Source organism: Folsomia candida, unplaced genomic scaffold (assembly GCF_002217175.1).
Source record: "Folsomia candida strain VU population unplaced genomic scaffold, ASM221717v1 Fcan01_Sc004, whole genome shotgun sequence".
Taxonomy (NCBI): Eukaryota; Metazoa; Arthropoda; class Collembola; order Entomobryomorpha; family Isotomidae; genus Folsomia; species Folsomia candida.
This window is the reverse complement of record NW_019091196.1, coordinates 10304369-10319900: the sequence shown is the minus strand read 5'-3', so window position 1 is coordinate 10319900 and position 15532 is coordinate 10304369. Positions and strand designations below refer to the sequence as shown.

At 42.9% G+C, this 15532-nt stretch overlaps 4 protein-coding genes across 5 annotated transcripts; 3 read left to right on the top strand and 1 right to left on the bottom strand.

Moving 5' to 3' along the window:
• Window positions 1-354: 354 nt before the first annotated feature.
• LOC110848133 (protein singed) lies at window positions 355-3797 on the top strand. Of its 2 annotated transcripts, none has more exons than XM_022095268.2 (10): window positions 355-562; window positions 1508-1870; window positions 1939-2159; window positions 2216-2317; window positions 2379-2529; window positions 2588-2659; window positions 2716-2875; window positions 2937-3104; window positions 3166-3302; window positions 3359-3797. In XM_022095268.2, the coding sequence occupies exons 2-10, from the start codon at window positions 1510-1512 to the stop codon at window positions 3553-3555; spliced, it is 1569 nt and encodes a 522-aa protein (XP_021950960.1). In that variant the 5' UTR covers window positions 355-562; window positions 1508-1509; the 3' UTR covers window positions 3556-3797. The 2 variants fall into 2 exon arrangements, with proteins under 2 accessions (XP_021950960.1, XP_021950959.1); XM_022095267.2 differs by lacking the exon at window positions 355-562 and adding an exon at window positions 621-1041.
• Window positions 3681-6871, bottom strand: LOC110848134 (transmembrane protein 104 homolog). The gene is made up of 11 exons (XM_022095270.2): window positions 6737-6871; window positions 6554-6616; window positions 6438-6488; window positions 6363-6369; window positions 6226-6288; window positions 5838-6154; window positions 5558-5766; window positions 5234-5504; window positions 4909-5176; window positions 4670-4841; window positions 3681-4574 (listed from the first exon to the last, which is right to left on the bottom strand). Exons 2-11 carry the CDS (start codon window positions 6605-6607, stop codon window positions 4544-4546), a joined length of 1443 nt encoding a protein of 480 aa, XP_021950962.1. The 5' UTR covers window positions 6608-6616; window positions 6737-6871; the 3' UTR covers window positions 3681-4543.
• Window positions 6872-6924: 53 nt separating this feature from the next.
• LOC110848304 (structural maintenance of chromosomes protein 3) lies at window positions 6925-11661 on the top strand. Its single transcript, XM_022095485.2, has 15 exons — window positions 6925-7126; window positions 7196-7234; window positions 7292-7380; window positions 7448-7769; window positions 7829-8193; window positions 8252-8544; window positions 8603-8812; window positions 8873-9130; window positions 9191-9332; window positions 9396-9766; window positions 9824-9887; window positions 9946-10374; window positions 10437-10748; window positions 10807-11241; window positions 11298-11661. Exons 1-15 carry the CDS (start codon window positions 7036-7038, stop codon window positions 11508-11510), a joined length of 3633 nt encoding a protein of 1210 aa, XP_021951177.1. The 5' UTR covers window positions 6925-7035; the 3' UTR covers window positions 11511-11661.
• Window positions 11662-11697: 36 nt separating this feature from the next.
• Window positions 11698-15522, top strand: LOC110848078 (ribonuclease Z, mitochondrial). The gene is made up of 8 exons (XM_035851033.1): window positions 11698-11778; window positions 11878-12013; window positions 12069-12737; window positions 12803-12954; window positions 13030-13420; window positions 13487-13937; window positions 13996-14371; window positions 14434-15522. Exons 2-8 carry the CDS (start codon window positions 11882-11884, stop codon window positions 15443-15445), a joined length of 3183 nt encoding a protein of 1060 aa, XP_035706926.1. The 5' UTR covers window positions 11698-11778; window positions 11878-11881; the 3' UTR covers window positions 15446-15522.
• The last annotated feature ends 10 nt before the right edge of the window (window positions 15523-15532 follow it).

Sequence of the window (15532 nt, the reverse complement as noted above, 5' to 3'; positions counted from 1 at the left end):
TTATTTGTGCCAAAAAACTCTCTCATCCAAAGATATCTATACACCCAAAATTACTTTAGTTTTAGCTATTTGCTTCATTCTCAATCTGATTCATTAATGAAGAAGTAGTAGCTGCAGCCGAGATAAAAACGGAATGAATGAGTACACACGGCTCCTGCCTTATGAAAGATAACAGTTTTTCATATGTTTATAAGGGCATAAAAATGATCTTCCTCCTACTACCTAGATTTACTCGCTGCTTGTGCTTAAATTATGCCTACATGGGTTCTACTCGGCTTCGTATTAAGTTTTAAGTTTAAGACGAAGAAGAAGAGTCATTTCCGTTCTATTCTGTGATGTTTCATCCAACAATCCACCCCTGCAGCCATTTGGAAACAGTTGCAGTCTGACAAGGCAAAGGCTGGGAGATCGTCTCTCTTTAAATAAATCTTAAGTATTTTTTTTGGAAATTTGATAAAAAAACTTAGAGGAAAAGTGAGAATAAATATGGTAAATTTGCAAGTGTGATATATATTTACAAAAGTTTATTTTTGACTGAAGACTGAGAAATTTATAAAAAAAGGTATGATTTTTGTTATATAAATAGCGTGTCGGTTGGTTATTGCACTCGGTTTAATATAAAGGGGAAAAGTTTGCGTGTGTGACAGATGCACATACAAAATTTCCTTTGTTTGGTTTTGGGTTTATACAATTCCTCTGCACTCTGTTGCTCTAATCCTAAGAGAGTTGTGGAGTGTGTGTTGTGTGGGTTATTAGGGAATTTTCGGGTAGTGTTTGTGGTGTGGATGGAAGGAGGGGGGAGGAGGAAGAGGAGGGTAGATTCGGTTTTAAGTGGTGGTGGAAAGGAGGGGATGGAAATTCGGAATAAGAAAAAAGAAGACCTTGACACAGGCGCATTATTGCAGAGTTTGTGTGTCTAGAGAGTGGTGGAAATCAGGTGAAAGTTGGTGACTTTTTCTGTGTGTTTAGAAAAAAAGAATTGGAAAGTGGAAAATAGGATAAAAATAAAAATGAGTTGGATTAAACATCATAGGACGAATGGTAAGCGGGGGTGTTTTAGGGTTTTTGATGGGAGGTGTGAATTTTTGTAATAAGGTTTGTATGGGTAAATGTAATTTATGGTAAAAGAAAATGAGACTTTCACCAGGGGAGTAGTGAAAGATATGATATTTTAACATTGGAGAAAGTAATTTGCCTATAATTTCACCATGCTTAAAAATGAGCTTAAACACCGTGAATTTAGACTTTCACCGGGTGTGAATTTGTTTGTTAATAAAAGGTTCGCGTATATTTGGGAGAGAAAAATAATGAGACTTTCACCTACGATTCTCATTTTATCGCATTTTCTCTATTTTCGTTAGTTTTTGTAAAGAAAACTAATTTTATAATGAGACTTTCACCGCACGTTCCTTTAAGATATTTGGAGAAAGTTTGACGCATTTTATGAACATTTTAACATTGGAGAAAGTTGCCAATAATTTAACCACGCGTAAAAACTTGTGCCTAGAAATGAACGGCCACCACACTAACGGGAACGGGACCACCCTGACCCCCACCAACGGCCACACTACCACCAACAACAACTGCACCGAGTCCAACTGGAACCTCGGGATCTGGTCCGTCGGTGTGATCAACGCAAAAAACAAGCGTTACCTCACCGCTGAAACCTTTGGCTATAAAATCAACGCGAACGGGACTTCACTAAAGAAGAAGCAGACCTGGAGATTGGAACCCGCCGGAGCAGACGGGATTTGCCTCAAGTCCCATTTGGATCGCTACTTGGCCGTGGATCAGTATGGAAATGTCACGTGTGATCAGGAGGAGAAGGAACATGGGGCGTTTTTCGAAGTGGTGGCGAGTGGCAAGGAGGGTGGGTTGACGATAAAACTAAAATTTTTTCTAAAATGGGTGAATAATCTCTCTCTAAAATTCCTCCAGGAACCTGGACGCTCCGAAACACCTCCCGGGGCTACTATCTCGGCGCAGAGTCTGACAAACTGATTTGCACCTCTAAAATCGCCTCCACTTTAGGTGAGAAATGGTTCATCCACCTCGCTGCAAGGCCGCAAGTGACGCTAAAGTCCGTGGGGAGGAAGAGATACGCACACTTGGCCGAGAATGAGGAGGAAATCCACGTGGACTCCAATGTGCCGTGGGGGGTGAGGACTTTTACTTTAGTGTTTTGGAGATTTTTTGTAAATTTTGTGAAATTTAGGCGGACACCCTGTTCACGCTGGAATTCCGCTTTGGGGACTCGTGTTTTTATGCGTTGCACACTTGCAACAATAAATATCTTAGATCCGATGGGAAGCTGCAGGTGGGTTTTTATTATTAAAATAGAGTGGAGTAAAAATAAATAACAAATGATTAAAAAAAAGGACGCCTGCGACCCGAGCTGCCTCTTCTCGATCGAGTACCACCACGGTCAAATGGCTTTGCGGGACAGTTCCGGGCTCTATTTGGCTCCGATCGGGTCCAAGGCGGTTCTCAAAACGAGGAGCCACACCGTGACCAAGGATGAGCTATTTGGTGGGTTTTTCTAGTAATTTATTATTTGAGGGTGGAAATAATAATTTATTTTTTGCAGTGCTGGAAGACTCTGTTCCGCAAGGGGCGTTCGTGGCTAAACTCAACGGGAGATATGTCTCCACCAAGCAGGGTAATTTTAATTTGACTAGTTTTTAAAGAAAAAATATTAAATATTAATAAATGCAGGCGTGGACGTGACGGCGAACCAGGACGAGATTTCCTCCTTTGAGACATTCCAGCTCGAGTTTGAGCCCAAGAGTAAAAAGTGGTACGTCCGAACCATGCAGGATAAATACTGGACAGTCGTCGAGGCCACGGGGGGTATCCAGGCCGGGGGGGACAAGCGGTAGGTTTTTTAATAAGCGCTGTTAGTAATAGATTCATTAAATTAAATGCAAATTCTGTAGAACGACATCATCGCTGTTCACGTTGAAATGGTCGCCCGGGGGGACGCTCTACTTCATGGGCTGCAATGGGAAGTACGTGGGGGCGAAACGGTCTGGTCACTTGTATGCAAATGTGGAGTCGCCAGAGGAGGATGAGTCGGCCCAGTTTCACTTTTACCTCATCAACCGGTAATATCGCATTATTAGTAATTTAGGTCAATTTTGTGCCTAATTTTGAGTGTAACTTTAGGCCGATTTTGGTGTTGAAATGCGAGCAAGGCTACGTGGGCTACAAGAGCAACGGTCTTTTCCGCCTGGAATGCAACAAGGCGTCCTATGAAACTATCGGGGTTGAGCGGAAGGAGAGTGGGGTTGTTCATTTTAAGGGTAAGGTTTTCTAGTAATTTACTGTATCTAGTGCTAATTTTTTAACTAAAATTCAGGGCAAAAGGGAAAGTACTGGTCCCTCGCAGGTGACGAGATCGCAGCGGATTCGGACACCCCCACGGATTTTTATATCGAGTTAAAAGAACCCAATCGGATCTGTATCAAAACTGGAAATGGACTTTATCTTAACGCCGAGAAGAATGGAATGTTTAAAGTTGGAGCGAGTTCGGAGCCGACGCTGTGGGAGTTTTGAACAATTTTGAGAGAGAAATTGGGAGAGAATTTTGTGTGGGGGTCGTTAATTTATGAAATTTATTAATTTATTTATATAAGGATTATGAGAAGGCTGAATTATTGTGCTTTTTTCTAAGTTGATATATTTATATATAAGAAATTTTGTACGATTTTATTACGATTTTTATATTGGATTTTTTTTGTGGTGCTTAGAAATTGAGGGGAGAGTGGAGAGAGAAGTAAAATGTTGTAGATGAGGAATTATTGTTGGTGGTGTTATTGTATTATTATTATATCGCTTGGTGAAAGTAGGGAAAAATTCCATCCATTTTCGAAGGAAGAAAATAGAAATCAATTAAGATGAATTGTTATTCTAATAATTTTCATAATAATTGGAGGCATGGGCTTTCTTATTAGGAGTGGAGGTGAGGCAAGAGAAATCATATTTTCTCGAGTGAAAGCTCGTCATGCTTTCTTCTCGTTTGCATCTTTGCATCGTAGAAAGTAAACTTCAGTAAATAACTTTCGAATGGAGTAGAGAGATGGGTGAAAGCATGCCCCATGGAAAAAAGTAGGAAGAGTGAAAGCTCGTCGCCATGCTTATTCCTGTGCATCCCTTGGAGAAAGTGGGCAAAAATTCCATCCATTCTCGAAGGAGAAAAATAGGAATCAATTAAATTGTGAAAAGGTGGAGAAAGCAGCTACTTTCTAACTAGTTAACTTTCTATTTCTCATGAGATTTCACCACGTTTTCCTAAAAAATTAACCGACTTTCTCTTCAACAAAAATGAGAGGGATGGGTGAAAGCATGTCGAAACGAGGATAGGGAAAGTGAAAGCGGGGCTTTCTCTTGCTCATCGCTTGGTGAAAGTGTGGTAAATTTCGATGAAAACGAGATTTTATTTAAGAAATCGAGGTAATTGTGAAAAGGTGGAGAAAGCAGCGCCGATTTGAAATTATTCTCAACTTTCACCTCCAAATTTCCAGCTTCCACTTTCAACTTTTGCCTACTTTCTCCTACTAATTCCACTTTCGCCTCTGCAAAAAAACACATTTTTCTCTTCTGAACAAAACATTTATTCACATAAACATCTGAATATAATTATCACCTCACAAAAGTAAAAAAACCCTACCCAAACATATGCACCAACACGAGCCCCACGCTGACCCCGCACCAAACAAGCACCCCATAAATCCACCCATCTCCCCGGAAAGGACTGGAATACGGATTGCTACTCCCCAGACCCACCCTTCTCCTCGCCTGGTACAAAATCACCGAGGGGATGACGTACTGGATCCCGGCGCCTTTTTTATTAAAGAACAAAACGTCATTTTAATTAACCAAAATAAAACCATAACTTCAAAAACCCACCCGCAAAGCTCCCCGTGAAATTGACTAGCAGCTGCACGTCTTGCACAAAGACCGAGACCAGAAACGGAGGGACGATGGCGAGCAGGGTGTAAATCACGTTGGAAAACTCCGACTCATAGTCAAACAATGTCCTCAGATTGTTCTTTAAGGTGATGGAAATTATTGGGAAATTTGTGGACAGGGTGAAAACGGGGAAGAGGGCGAGGAGATAGTTGATGAACCCACCGTCCCCGTCCCGGATGAAGTTTAGCGTGTAGAGATCTTGGACCTATAGGGAATAGGTTAGATTAGTGTTTTTTTAATTAAAATTAATGGTTAATCGAACCTCCTTGAAAGCGAAAACGCCCGTGACGGAGAGGAGGATGTAGAACGTGGCGATGAGACAATAATCCATCGCGAAGAGTAAATTAATTGACTTTTTGCTCCGGATGGGAGTGACTAGCGAAGGGAGCGAGTGGTGACACATGAAGGAGTAGATCGAGACCCCGAATAAAGTGGGGAGTTGGCGGATGTTGGAGATTTCGGGGGAGATGGGAGGGGAGGTGGTGGTGATTCGCTGGATTGCCAGGGTGATCATCGTTGTAAAGGCTGTCCACCTGTGGTTAGGAATTTTTTTAGTAGCGATTTATTTATTTTATTGAGAAATTACCTCAAAAGGGTGGTGGCGACTTGAAGATATTTGGTTTTTGAGATGTTGAGGAACGCAAAGGGTCCGATGGTGAGGATGAAAAGGATGCAAAAAAGCCGATATGCTCCAAAACGGTCGATTTTTGGGGAAAAGAACTCTGTGCAAGTGGAGTTTAGTTCGTTGAGGGTCAGGTTTTTTGAACAGGTCACGTCGCGCAGGGATTTTGAGACCTGAGAGGTAAAAGAGGGTTTAATTCCTTGATTTATAATTATGGGAAATTAAATTGTGAATAAAAACTGACCACTGTGATGTAGATGGCCAAGTCCCCGTAGAGATAGACTACGAGTGTTGTGTAGAATAAAACAACGCCATATTTTGGAAAGTATAACCTCGCCATGTGGCCCATTTCCACGGTTCGGCTGATGTCGAAACAGGCTCGGCTCAGGATTTGCTGTTGGTTTATCGAGGTGGAGATTAGTGGGTCGTCCTCGTCGGTTTCTCCTGGGTCGAGGGAATCCGCGTCGTCTGGGGGGAGTGATGGGGGTGTGGGTGGGGAGGTCAGGATTATGGCGTTGGAAATGGCCATGGATTCGATGACGAAGGTCACGGTGATGTAGGCTAGGGGGATTTTTATTAAATAGTGGAGTTATTATGGGTTTTGAGGGTGGATTTCTGTGAGTTCAACTTACAGACTAGAGCGAGAGCGACGAGGACGAGGGAGGAGAGAAGATATCCTGAGGAGTGGACCACACCTGGAAATATTTTAATGGTAAAATTACGGAGGATCCAGAAAAAAACCACTCGAAAACATCCGTAAATTCCTCACCTGGGATCTGAAATTTTTAAAATTTTACCACTTATCAAAACCAAGTCCAGTCAATTAATATATAAAAACACTCACCGCCAACGCCCCCGTCCCCACGATCACATTGAAGACGTAGATCAATCCAGTCTGAAAAATTATGATTAGAGAAAACTCGGTGGGTTATAAAAATCATGTAAAAAATGTGAATTTACCATGGCGGAGTACTGAGCACTGCTCGGATGAGTGGGCGATGATATCAACGGCATTTTTTTTGGCTAAAAATTTCGATTATTATTGTCGGGAGTTTTTATTGTTTAGATAATCTCATATTATTGTCTTTAAATCTGTCGAGTTATTGTCAGGAAGACCTTTAGTTTTATTAATTTGTTATTTACATTTTATTAATTATCCAGACCAAATCTCTAAAATTCTGAATATAAAAACCTCGTGGAATGTTTCTGCTGCTCATCTTCTCTCTCTCGAGCAGCAGTGATGACACATTTCCAGAGACGTCACACTGATATGTCAACAAACGGGGTGGAGTGATCCTCTAAAATTTCAAATATAGCGCTTTCTCCAGAATTTCAGCGGCTTCCAGGCAGAGCTGAACATCATCAACAATAACATTAGTTTTTAAATTATTAAACATTTAAATATAGTAATTAAGACGAGAGCATGCGATTTGGGAGTCACGATGCACATAAAGCAAGTGATTATCCAAGGGTTCAAAAGTTACAGGGAGCAGACCGTGGTGGAACCCTTTCATAAAGGACACAATGTTGTTGGTAAGTGTTTTTTGGAGCTTTGATTTGTGGGAATTTGTGTTTGTATTTTATTTTTAATTTCTTTCGCAGTGGGGAGAAATGGATCGGGAAAGAGCAATTTCTTTTATGGTAAGAAAGAGTGAAGAAGTTGTTGGTTTAAATAAATAATTAATTATTCCAAAACAGCCATCCAATTTGTGTTGTCCGACGAGTTCTCCCACCTCCGACCGGAACAACGCCAATCTCTTTTACACGAAGGAACCGGGCCCCGTGTGGTGAGTTTATTTAACTGTTTTATAATTAATTACCACAATTAACTAACCCTCCTCTTTGCACTCACAGCTAACGGGCTACGTCGAGATAATCTTTGACAACTGCGACGGCCGTTTCCCCATCGACAAGGAAGAAGTCTTCCTTCGACGCGTGATTGGCGCAAAGAAAGATCAATATTTCCTCAACAAAAAAATGGTTCCACGAAACGATGTGGTTAATTTACTCGAGTCGGCCGGGTTTTCAAGATCAAATCCTTATTACATTGTTAAACAAGGGAAAATTAACCAAATGGCAACCGCTCCGGATAGTCATCGGTTGAAATTGTTGAGAGAAGTGGCCGGGACGAGGGTGTACGATGAGAGGAAGGAGGAGTCCAAGAATATTTTGAAGGGTAATTTATTCTCTTTTTACACGTGGGTAATTGCAATTAAATTAATTAATTAATTGCAGAGACCGAGGGAAAAAAGGAAAAGATCGAAGAGTTTCTAAAAACCATAGAAGATCGTCTCAAAACCTTGGAAGAAGAAAAAGAAGAGTTAAAAGAGTACCAAAAATGGGATAAGAAGCGTCGAGCGTTGGAGTACACGATTTACGACCGCGAGTTGAATGATACGAGGAAGAAATTGGAAGATTTGGAGGCAAAAAGGAAGAAAAGTGGGGAAGGAAGTGAAGGTTTACGATCGAAATTGAGGGAGGCGGAGAAAAATGCGAAGAATGCGAGCAGGGAATTGAAGGAGATGAGGGCTTGTGTTAATCAGGCGAAGGAGGAGAAACAGGGGATCGGGGTGGAGTTGCAACAGTTGCAGATGGAGAAGGTTTGCTTTATAGAAATATTTAATTTAGTGCTTAATTTAATAAATAATTCTAAATCAGACAAAATTGGAGAACCGAGAGCGAGACCTTGACGAGGAAATGAGCGGGGATAAGAACTCCAAGAAAAGAGCAGAAGGCGAATTAGAAAAGTTAAATTCCACGATAAAGCAGAAAGAGGAGGAGTTGCGAAGGGTGAAACCAGAGTATGAAGAGTTGAAAAAGAGGGAAGAGACCATCACCAAAGAATTGGCACTCAAGGAGCAGAAAAGGAAAGAGTTGTATGCAAAACAGGGGAGAGGTTCGCAGTTTACCACGAAGGATGAGAGGGATAAGTGGATCACGTCGGAGTTGAAGTGAGGATTTTTTAATTTTTTTATTGGATTAATGACTAAAAAATTGATAATTTTCTAGAATGTTAAACAAGCGAATAAAGGACAAAGTTGATGACATTGACCGTTTATCGAAAGAGTTGGATTCCGATGCCAAGAAAAAGATTGAGCTGGAGGAAACCGTGGAGCGGATGTCGTCAGAGATTGAAAGTTATAAAACTAATATCGATGATTTCAACAAGAGATATTACGAATTGAAAAAGCAGAGGGATCAGTTTCACTCGGAGAGGAAGTGAGCATTTTGAATACGATTTTTTAAAGAATATAATTTTAAGATTAAGAATCTATTTAGCGAACTCTGGCGAAAGGAATCGAACCTCCAGCAACGTCTGTCTCTTAAAAATGAAGAGTTAACAAAATGCGAGGGTGAATTCCGATCCATGGCCGGGAGGGAAATATTCAATGGAAGAAACAGCATTTTACAAGTGTTGGAATCGTTAAAAACCAAAGGACAAGATCACATTGTTCAAGGTTATCATGGACTCGTGTTGGAGAATATCAGGGCGGATGAGGGGACGGAAACGGCCGTGGAGGTCACCGCGGGGAAGAGGTGTGGTGGGATTTTGAGTGGGTTTTTATTGGGGGTTTTAATTAATTAATTTTTCTGTAGGTTGTACTACCACATTGTGGAAACGGACGAGTTGGGATCGATGATTTTAAAAGAGTTTAATCGACAAAAACTCCCAGGGGAGGTCAATTTCATGCCTTTGAATAGGTTGATGGTGGGGAATGTGCAGTATCCCAAGGACCCGGTGGGTTTTTTGGACTCTCTATAAATTAAATAATGGGTTTTACAATTTTTAAAAAATCAATAGAACGTCATCGAAATGGTCCGCGTGATAAAGTACGACGAGAAATACGACAAAGCCGTCCGTCACATTTTTGGCAAAACTCTGATCTGTCGAGAACTGGAGGCGGCCGTGAAGACGGCGAGATCTCATCGTTTTGATTGTGTTACTTTGGACGGGGACAAGGTGGCCTCGCGGGGGGTTCTCACCGGAGGGTATTACAACACTTCGAGATCTAGTTTGGAGATTCAGAAAAGAAGGGGAGCGCTTCAACAGGATAAAAAAGATTTGGAGGTTGAAATGAGCGAGTTGAAGGGGGAGTTGTATGCGGTGGAGGAGAAAATCAAGGAAATTGGGGCGGAGCTGCAGAAGAATGAGACCAAGAATTCGAAGATTAAGTGGGTTTTGAATTGGGTTTTATGGTGGAGGTTTTGCTAATTGTTTTATTTCTCTAGGGACACCTTCGACAAAGTGAAGACGGACATTCGGTTGAGTAAAGAAAAGAGCAGCTCGATCGAAGTGCGTAACACTATTTATTTAGTTATGTCGATAATTAATTTAATTTAATCCACTCCAGCGCTCCCGCTCCTCAAAAGAACGCTCCCTGAACCAGTTAAAATCCAACTTAGAAGCTTTACAATCCACAAAAGAAGGCTTTGAAGCGGAACTCCACCAGGATTTGCTCTCTTCCCTCTCCGTCTCTGACCAGAAAGAGGTGGACATCCTCACGGACCAAATCCGTCAATTAACTAAAGAAAATAAAGAGACCTTCACCCGTCGGATGCAGAAAGAAGCAGAGAAAAACAAGTTGGAGAACACGCTGAATAATAATCTCATTCGGAGGAGGGATGAATTGACCCAAGCCTTGCAGGAAATCAGCGTTGAGGATCGGAAACGGGAGCTGGATAATTGTAAGAGTGAATTGAAAACGGTGGAGGGGAAGATTAAATCGCTGGATAAAAGTACGGGGGGAGCGGAGAAGAAGTTTTTAGACCTGCAGGGGAAGGTGGGGTTTAAAGAAATTGTGTTTCCAGTGGAATTATTTATAAACTGTGTAAAATTCCCTAGCTAAAAGGCCTCCAGGACCAACTCGAACGCTACAAAGGCGAGGAACGCGAGTGTCAAGAGCGGTTAAACGAGGACTCGAAAGATTTAGAAAAACTCGCCACGAAGCAAAACACCTTCCAACAAAAGGTTCAGGAGTGTGTTAAAAAGATCCGAGAATTGGGCTCCATCCCCTCCGAAGCCTTTGACAAGTATCACAATAAGAACTTGAAGCAGCTTTATTCTGAATTGGAGAAAGCTAATCATCAACTCAAACAATATGCGCATGTTAACAAGAAGGCGCTGGATCAGTTCATGTCCTTTTCGGAGCAGAAAGTGAGAATTTATTTAATAAAATTTTAGAGCAATTTTCCAATGATTAAAAATCCAATAGGAAAAACTCGTCCAACGAAAAGAAGAACTTGACGTCGGCTACCAGAAAATCTCCGAGTTGATGGACCACTTGGAACAGCGAAAAACCGAGGCGATTTTATTCACTTTCCGCCAAGTAACTAAATATTTCTCTGAAGTTTTCAAGAAACTCGTCCCGGGTGGACATGGTCAGTTGGTGATGCAGACTGGGAATCGTGGGAGTGAAGAACTCGTTGAGTTACTGCCGGAGGAGGGAAGTTCACAGATCCAGGGGTTTAATTCGGATTATTTTACTGGAGTGGGGATCAGAGTCAGTTTCAGTGGGAATGTTAGTGCAGAGATGAAGGAGATGAATCAGTTGAGCGGTGGGCAGAAGTCGTTGGTGGCGTTGGCCTTGATCTTTGCCATTCAGAAGTGCGATCCGGCTCCTTTTTATCTCTTTGATGAGATTGATCAGGTGGGTTCGTTACTTAAATTGGAAGGTGTGTTTTGTCTAATTTATTTATGGTGTAGGCCCTGGACGCCCAGCACAGGAAAGCCGTGGCGGATATGATCCATGAGTTAGCCGGTGATGCCCAGTTCATCACGACCACTTTTAGACCAGAGTTATTGGAGAAGGCTAATAAATTTTATGGGGTCGTGTTTCGGAATAAAGTTTCTCACGTGGAGTGCGTCACCAGGGAGAAGGCCTATGATTTCGTGGAGGATGATACTACGCATGGATAAATAGAGGTTTATTTTTAGGGACTTTTTCAATGGACTAATTTAATATTTTTTTGTAAAGTTATTTATCGTGGATGTGAAATTTGACGTAAAATACTTAAATACTTAAAGTAATTTTGAACGTTCGTTAATAAATCTGAGTTGAGAGATGTAATATGTGAGATGTGTTTCATCATTTTGCACATGAGAATCCACCCCGGGATTGCAAAGGTTTAAACCATTGTCACGTTTTTTTCGGTGTCGGATAAATTATCAAAATAACCGACACGAGGTGAGATTGAATTTAAATTAATAAATTTAATAAAAGGACCTCCCCTCCCCTCCTCACACACACACACACAAAATTACAGCTAAAATTCATCTCTGGTAGCTCAATGGAGACCTTCGCGGAGGAGAGTGAAAAGTTAATAAACCAGTTGAATTACCTCTTTGACTTCAGAATGGTGGATGTTTTGAAACAAAGTGGGTTGTTCATGGAGGAGGTGTTTACAAGAGAAGAGGCCATGGTGAGTGTTTAGTAAAAAAATAGTGAATTAATAACTAATTATTGCTAAATTGCAGCACCGCCTCTTGACCACCGCCAGCCACCTCACTCACCTGGGCACCTCCCTCCTGACCACCTTCACCCCTGTGACCCCCCTGTCCACGGAGAAACCCCCCAAAAAACGGACTCTAAAAAAACACGGTCAAATTTTGTATTTCCATCGTTTTATTAAAGAAATGATTCCAAAGGAGCACGCCATCGTGGACGTGGGGAGCGGGGTGGGCCATTTATCAAGAAGTTTGTCGAGGGATTTTGAAAGGGTGTATTCCGTTGAGCAGGAGTTGGCTTTTGTCAGGGGGTATCCTTCGTCAGTTGAGGTTTTGAATGTTAAATTGGGTGGGAATGCGGGGGAGGTGTTGGGAAATTACGTTACAGAAGAGAAAGCAGCCCTTATTGGACTCCATTCCTGTGGAGATTTGACGCCCAACGTTATCCGTGGGTTTGTGGAGGGTGGGAGATTCCAGAAATTGGCCATAGTTTCCTGTTGTTACCATAAAATGGTGGATCGTAAACCGATGAGTGAAATGTTTCAGAGGGTTGAGTTTAGGTTAGGGTTTCTCAGGTTGGCCAGTGAGAGGAGGGGGTTGGGGTGGGGGGATGAGGAGGTGGAGAGGGTTTGGAAGAGGGGGGTGGAGGAGGTGGTCAAGGGGAGGGATGGAGAGGATTTGATGGAGGTGGAGAGACAGGTGATTTTCTTAATAAATCACCGAAAAATCATCAAAAAATCTTAATTTTCTATTAAAAATTGCAGAACTCCCACTTGAAACCACTGATCCGCACGCTGCTCACGGCCCACTCGTCCCTCCAACGCCTCTGCGAACTAATCCTCCTCCTGGACCGTGCCCAATACCTACGAGAGCAAAACTACTCTCCCGAAATCTACTCTACAATCATCCCCCTCGAGTTATCCCCGCACGGGGAGGTCCTCTTCTGCTCTAAATAATTCTACAAATTTTAAAATAAACTCTATAAAAACAGATCGATGCGCCTCACCCACTCACTGCTCTACTCCAAAGCCAAACTCCGCTCCCTCCTGCTGACGATGCCCACGGAGAAACCGCACCTCCCCAAACTGAAAGCCATCCGCAAGCAAAAAACCACGGAGATGACGAAGTACGCCCCTGGCACGATAAACCTCCAAGTCCTTGGGAACAGCCTGTACCTCTTCACGGACCAGTCCCGGTACTTGTTCAACTGCTCCGAAGGAACTCAACGCCTCGCTCATGAACATAAACAGAAGTTGGCGAAGTTAAACCATGTGTTTTTGACGAGCGGGAGGTGGGAGAGGGTCGGAGGGTTGCCAGGGGTGGCCCTGACAGTGCAGGATATCGGGGTGGAGCGGGTGTGGGTTCATGGACCACCGGGGGTGGTAAGAATTACTATTATTTTATGGGTTTTTTTGGGGATTTTAATGAAAATACCGATTAAATTACAGTCCCGGCTGTTCACCACTGCCCGCCGCTTCATAATCCTGAAAGACCTCGAGGTCTCCACGGTGAACACGTGCCACTCTCCCCCCTACTCTGACCACATCCTGAAAATCAACTACATCAACATCGATGATGGAACTGACACGGAAATCACCGCAGAAAAAGAGGACGACACCACGGATTATTACTCTTCTTACAGAGCATCCCACGGCGAAAAGATGATCAGCGTCAAATCCGACGAGGCTGTTCTTCGTAAAAACGTGGCCGTTCAGTACGGGATCCATTTCGAGAAGAAGGAGGGGACTCTGCTCATTGATAAGTGTGTGGAGAAGGGGGTTCCTCCGGGGCCGTTGCTGGGGAGGTTGAAGGCGGGGGAGGATGTGACGTTAGGGGATGGGAGGGTTGTCAAGGCGGAGGAGGTCAGGGCGGGGGATTGCGTGGGGGCGGTGGTGTTGGGTGAGTTATTAAATTATTTGTGGTGATTATTGACTAAAAATTCTCTTATTATTATTAGTGCTTGACTGCCCCACCTCCACCCACCTGAAAAACTTCACGACCTCCCCCCAACTCTCCGAATACTACTCCTCCCCAGAAAAATACACCCACACCGTCGTCCACTTCACCCCTTTGGAGATCCTCCAATCCCCCGAGTACACAGAGTTCCTCACAAAATTCCACATTTCCACCCAGCATTTACTAATAAACGATGGATTATTGACCGACGCGAACGAGGCCGTCCATCGAATGCAGACTAAACTCAATTTAATCGATGAAGAGTTGTTCCCGTTGTTTGAAATTAAGGAGAAAATTAAGGTTAAACTTCCTGTGAATACTATTATTGGGGAGACCGGGATGAAGATTGGGCTGAGGGGGAAGTTGGGCGTGGAGGGGTGAGCTTTTTATTTATTTCTTTATTTTAAGCCTATTTTACATGGAAAACCCTAAATTGCAGCCCCACCTGGTCGATAAATCCAGAAAAATACCGCACGGAATTCACCTCAAAAGAAGACTTCACCCGAGAACTCGCCTTATTCAAATCCACCCAGCCGAAATTACCCACCTCCGAATCGAAACTAATCTTCCTCGGCACGGGCTCCTCAATCCCTAATAAAACCCGGAATGTTTCTTCATTTTATCTCGAAATTGATTCCTCAAACGGGATGCTGTTTGACTGCGGAGAAGGAACTTTTCAACAGTTAGAACGGTTTCCTGATTCACAAAATCTAGTTTCAAAACTCAAAATAATCTACATCTCCCACCTCCACGCGGATCACCACTTGGGACTTTTTTCTTTTTTGAGCAAAAAATTATCCCACAAAATCACTGTGATCGCACCGGTGCAGATTTCCTCTTGGTTGAGTTCTTACTCGGAGAACTTCCAAAATTTACACTACGATCTGTTACCTTGCGATTTATTTCTAGAGAATTCTCCTAATTTAACTAACTTCGGGTTGAAATCCCTCCGAACCTGTTTAGTGAAACATTGCCCGAACGCTTTTGGAGTGACGGTCGTGATGGAGAAAACATTGAAAAAAATCACCTACTCCGGGGACACGATGCCTTCGTCAGAGTTGATCCAATTGGGTCTAAACTCCGACATTCTTGTTCATGAAGCCACGATGGAGGACGGGCTGGAAAAGGAAGCCGTGATGAAGCAACACTCGACTTGCGGCCAGGCCGTGGAGGTTGGCAAGCAAATGGGTGCTAAATTCACTATTCTTACCCATTTTTCTCAGAGATACAGTAAAATTCCACTGATTGAAGGGGATGTTGGGGGGAATGTGGGTCTAGCCTTTGATGGGTTGGTCGTTGGGGTGGAGAGTGTCGGGATGTTGGGAGGGATGGGGAGGGTTTTGGGGGCGGGCTGGAGCGAGGATGTGGAGGAGATGGAGGTGAAGAGGTGTAAGAGAATGAGGGTTAAGGGACGAGAGGAAGATAAGCAAGGTGCTTTGGGTGGGGGTTAGGTTTTTTTTATATGTAAATTTTACATGTTCGGAAATAAACTAACAAAACAAAGAACAGAGTCTCACCTTTCCCAAAATTTTCCATAT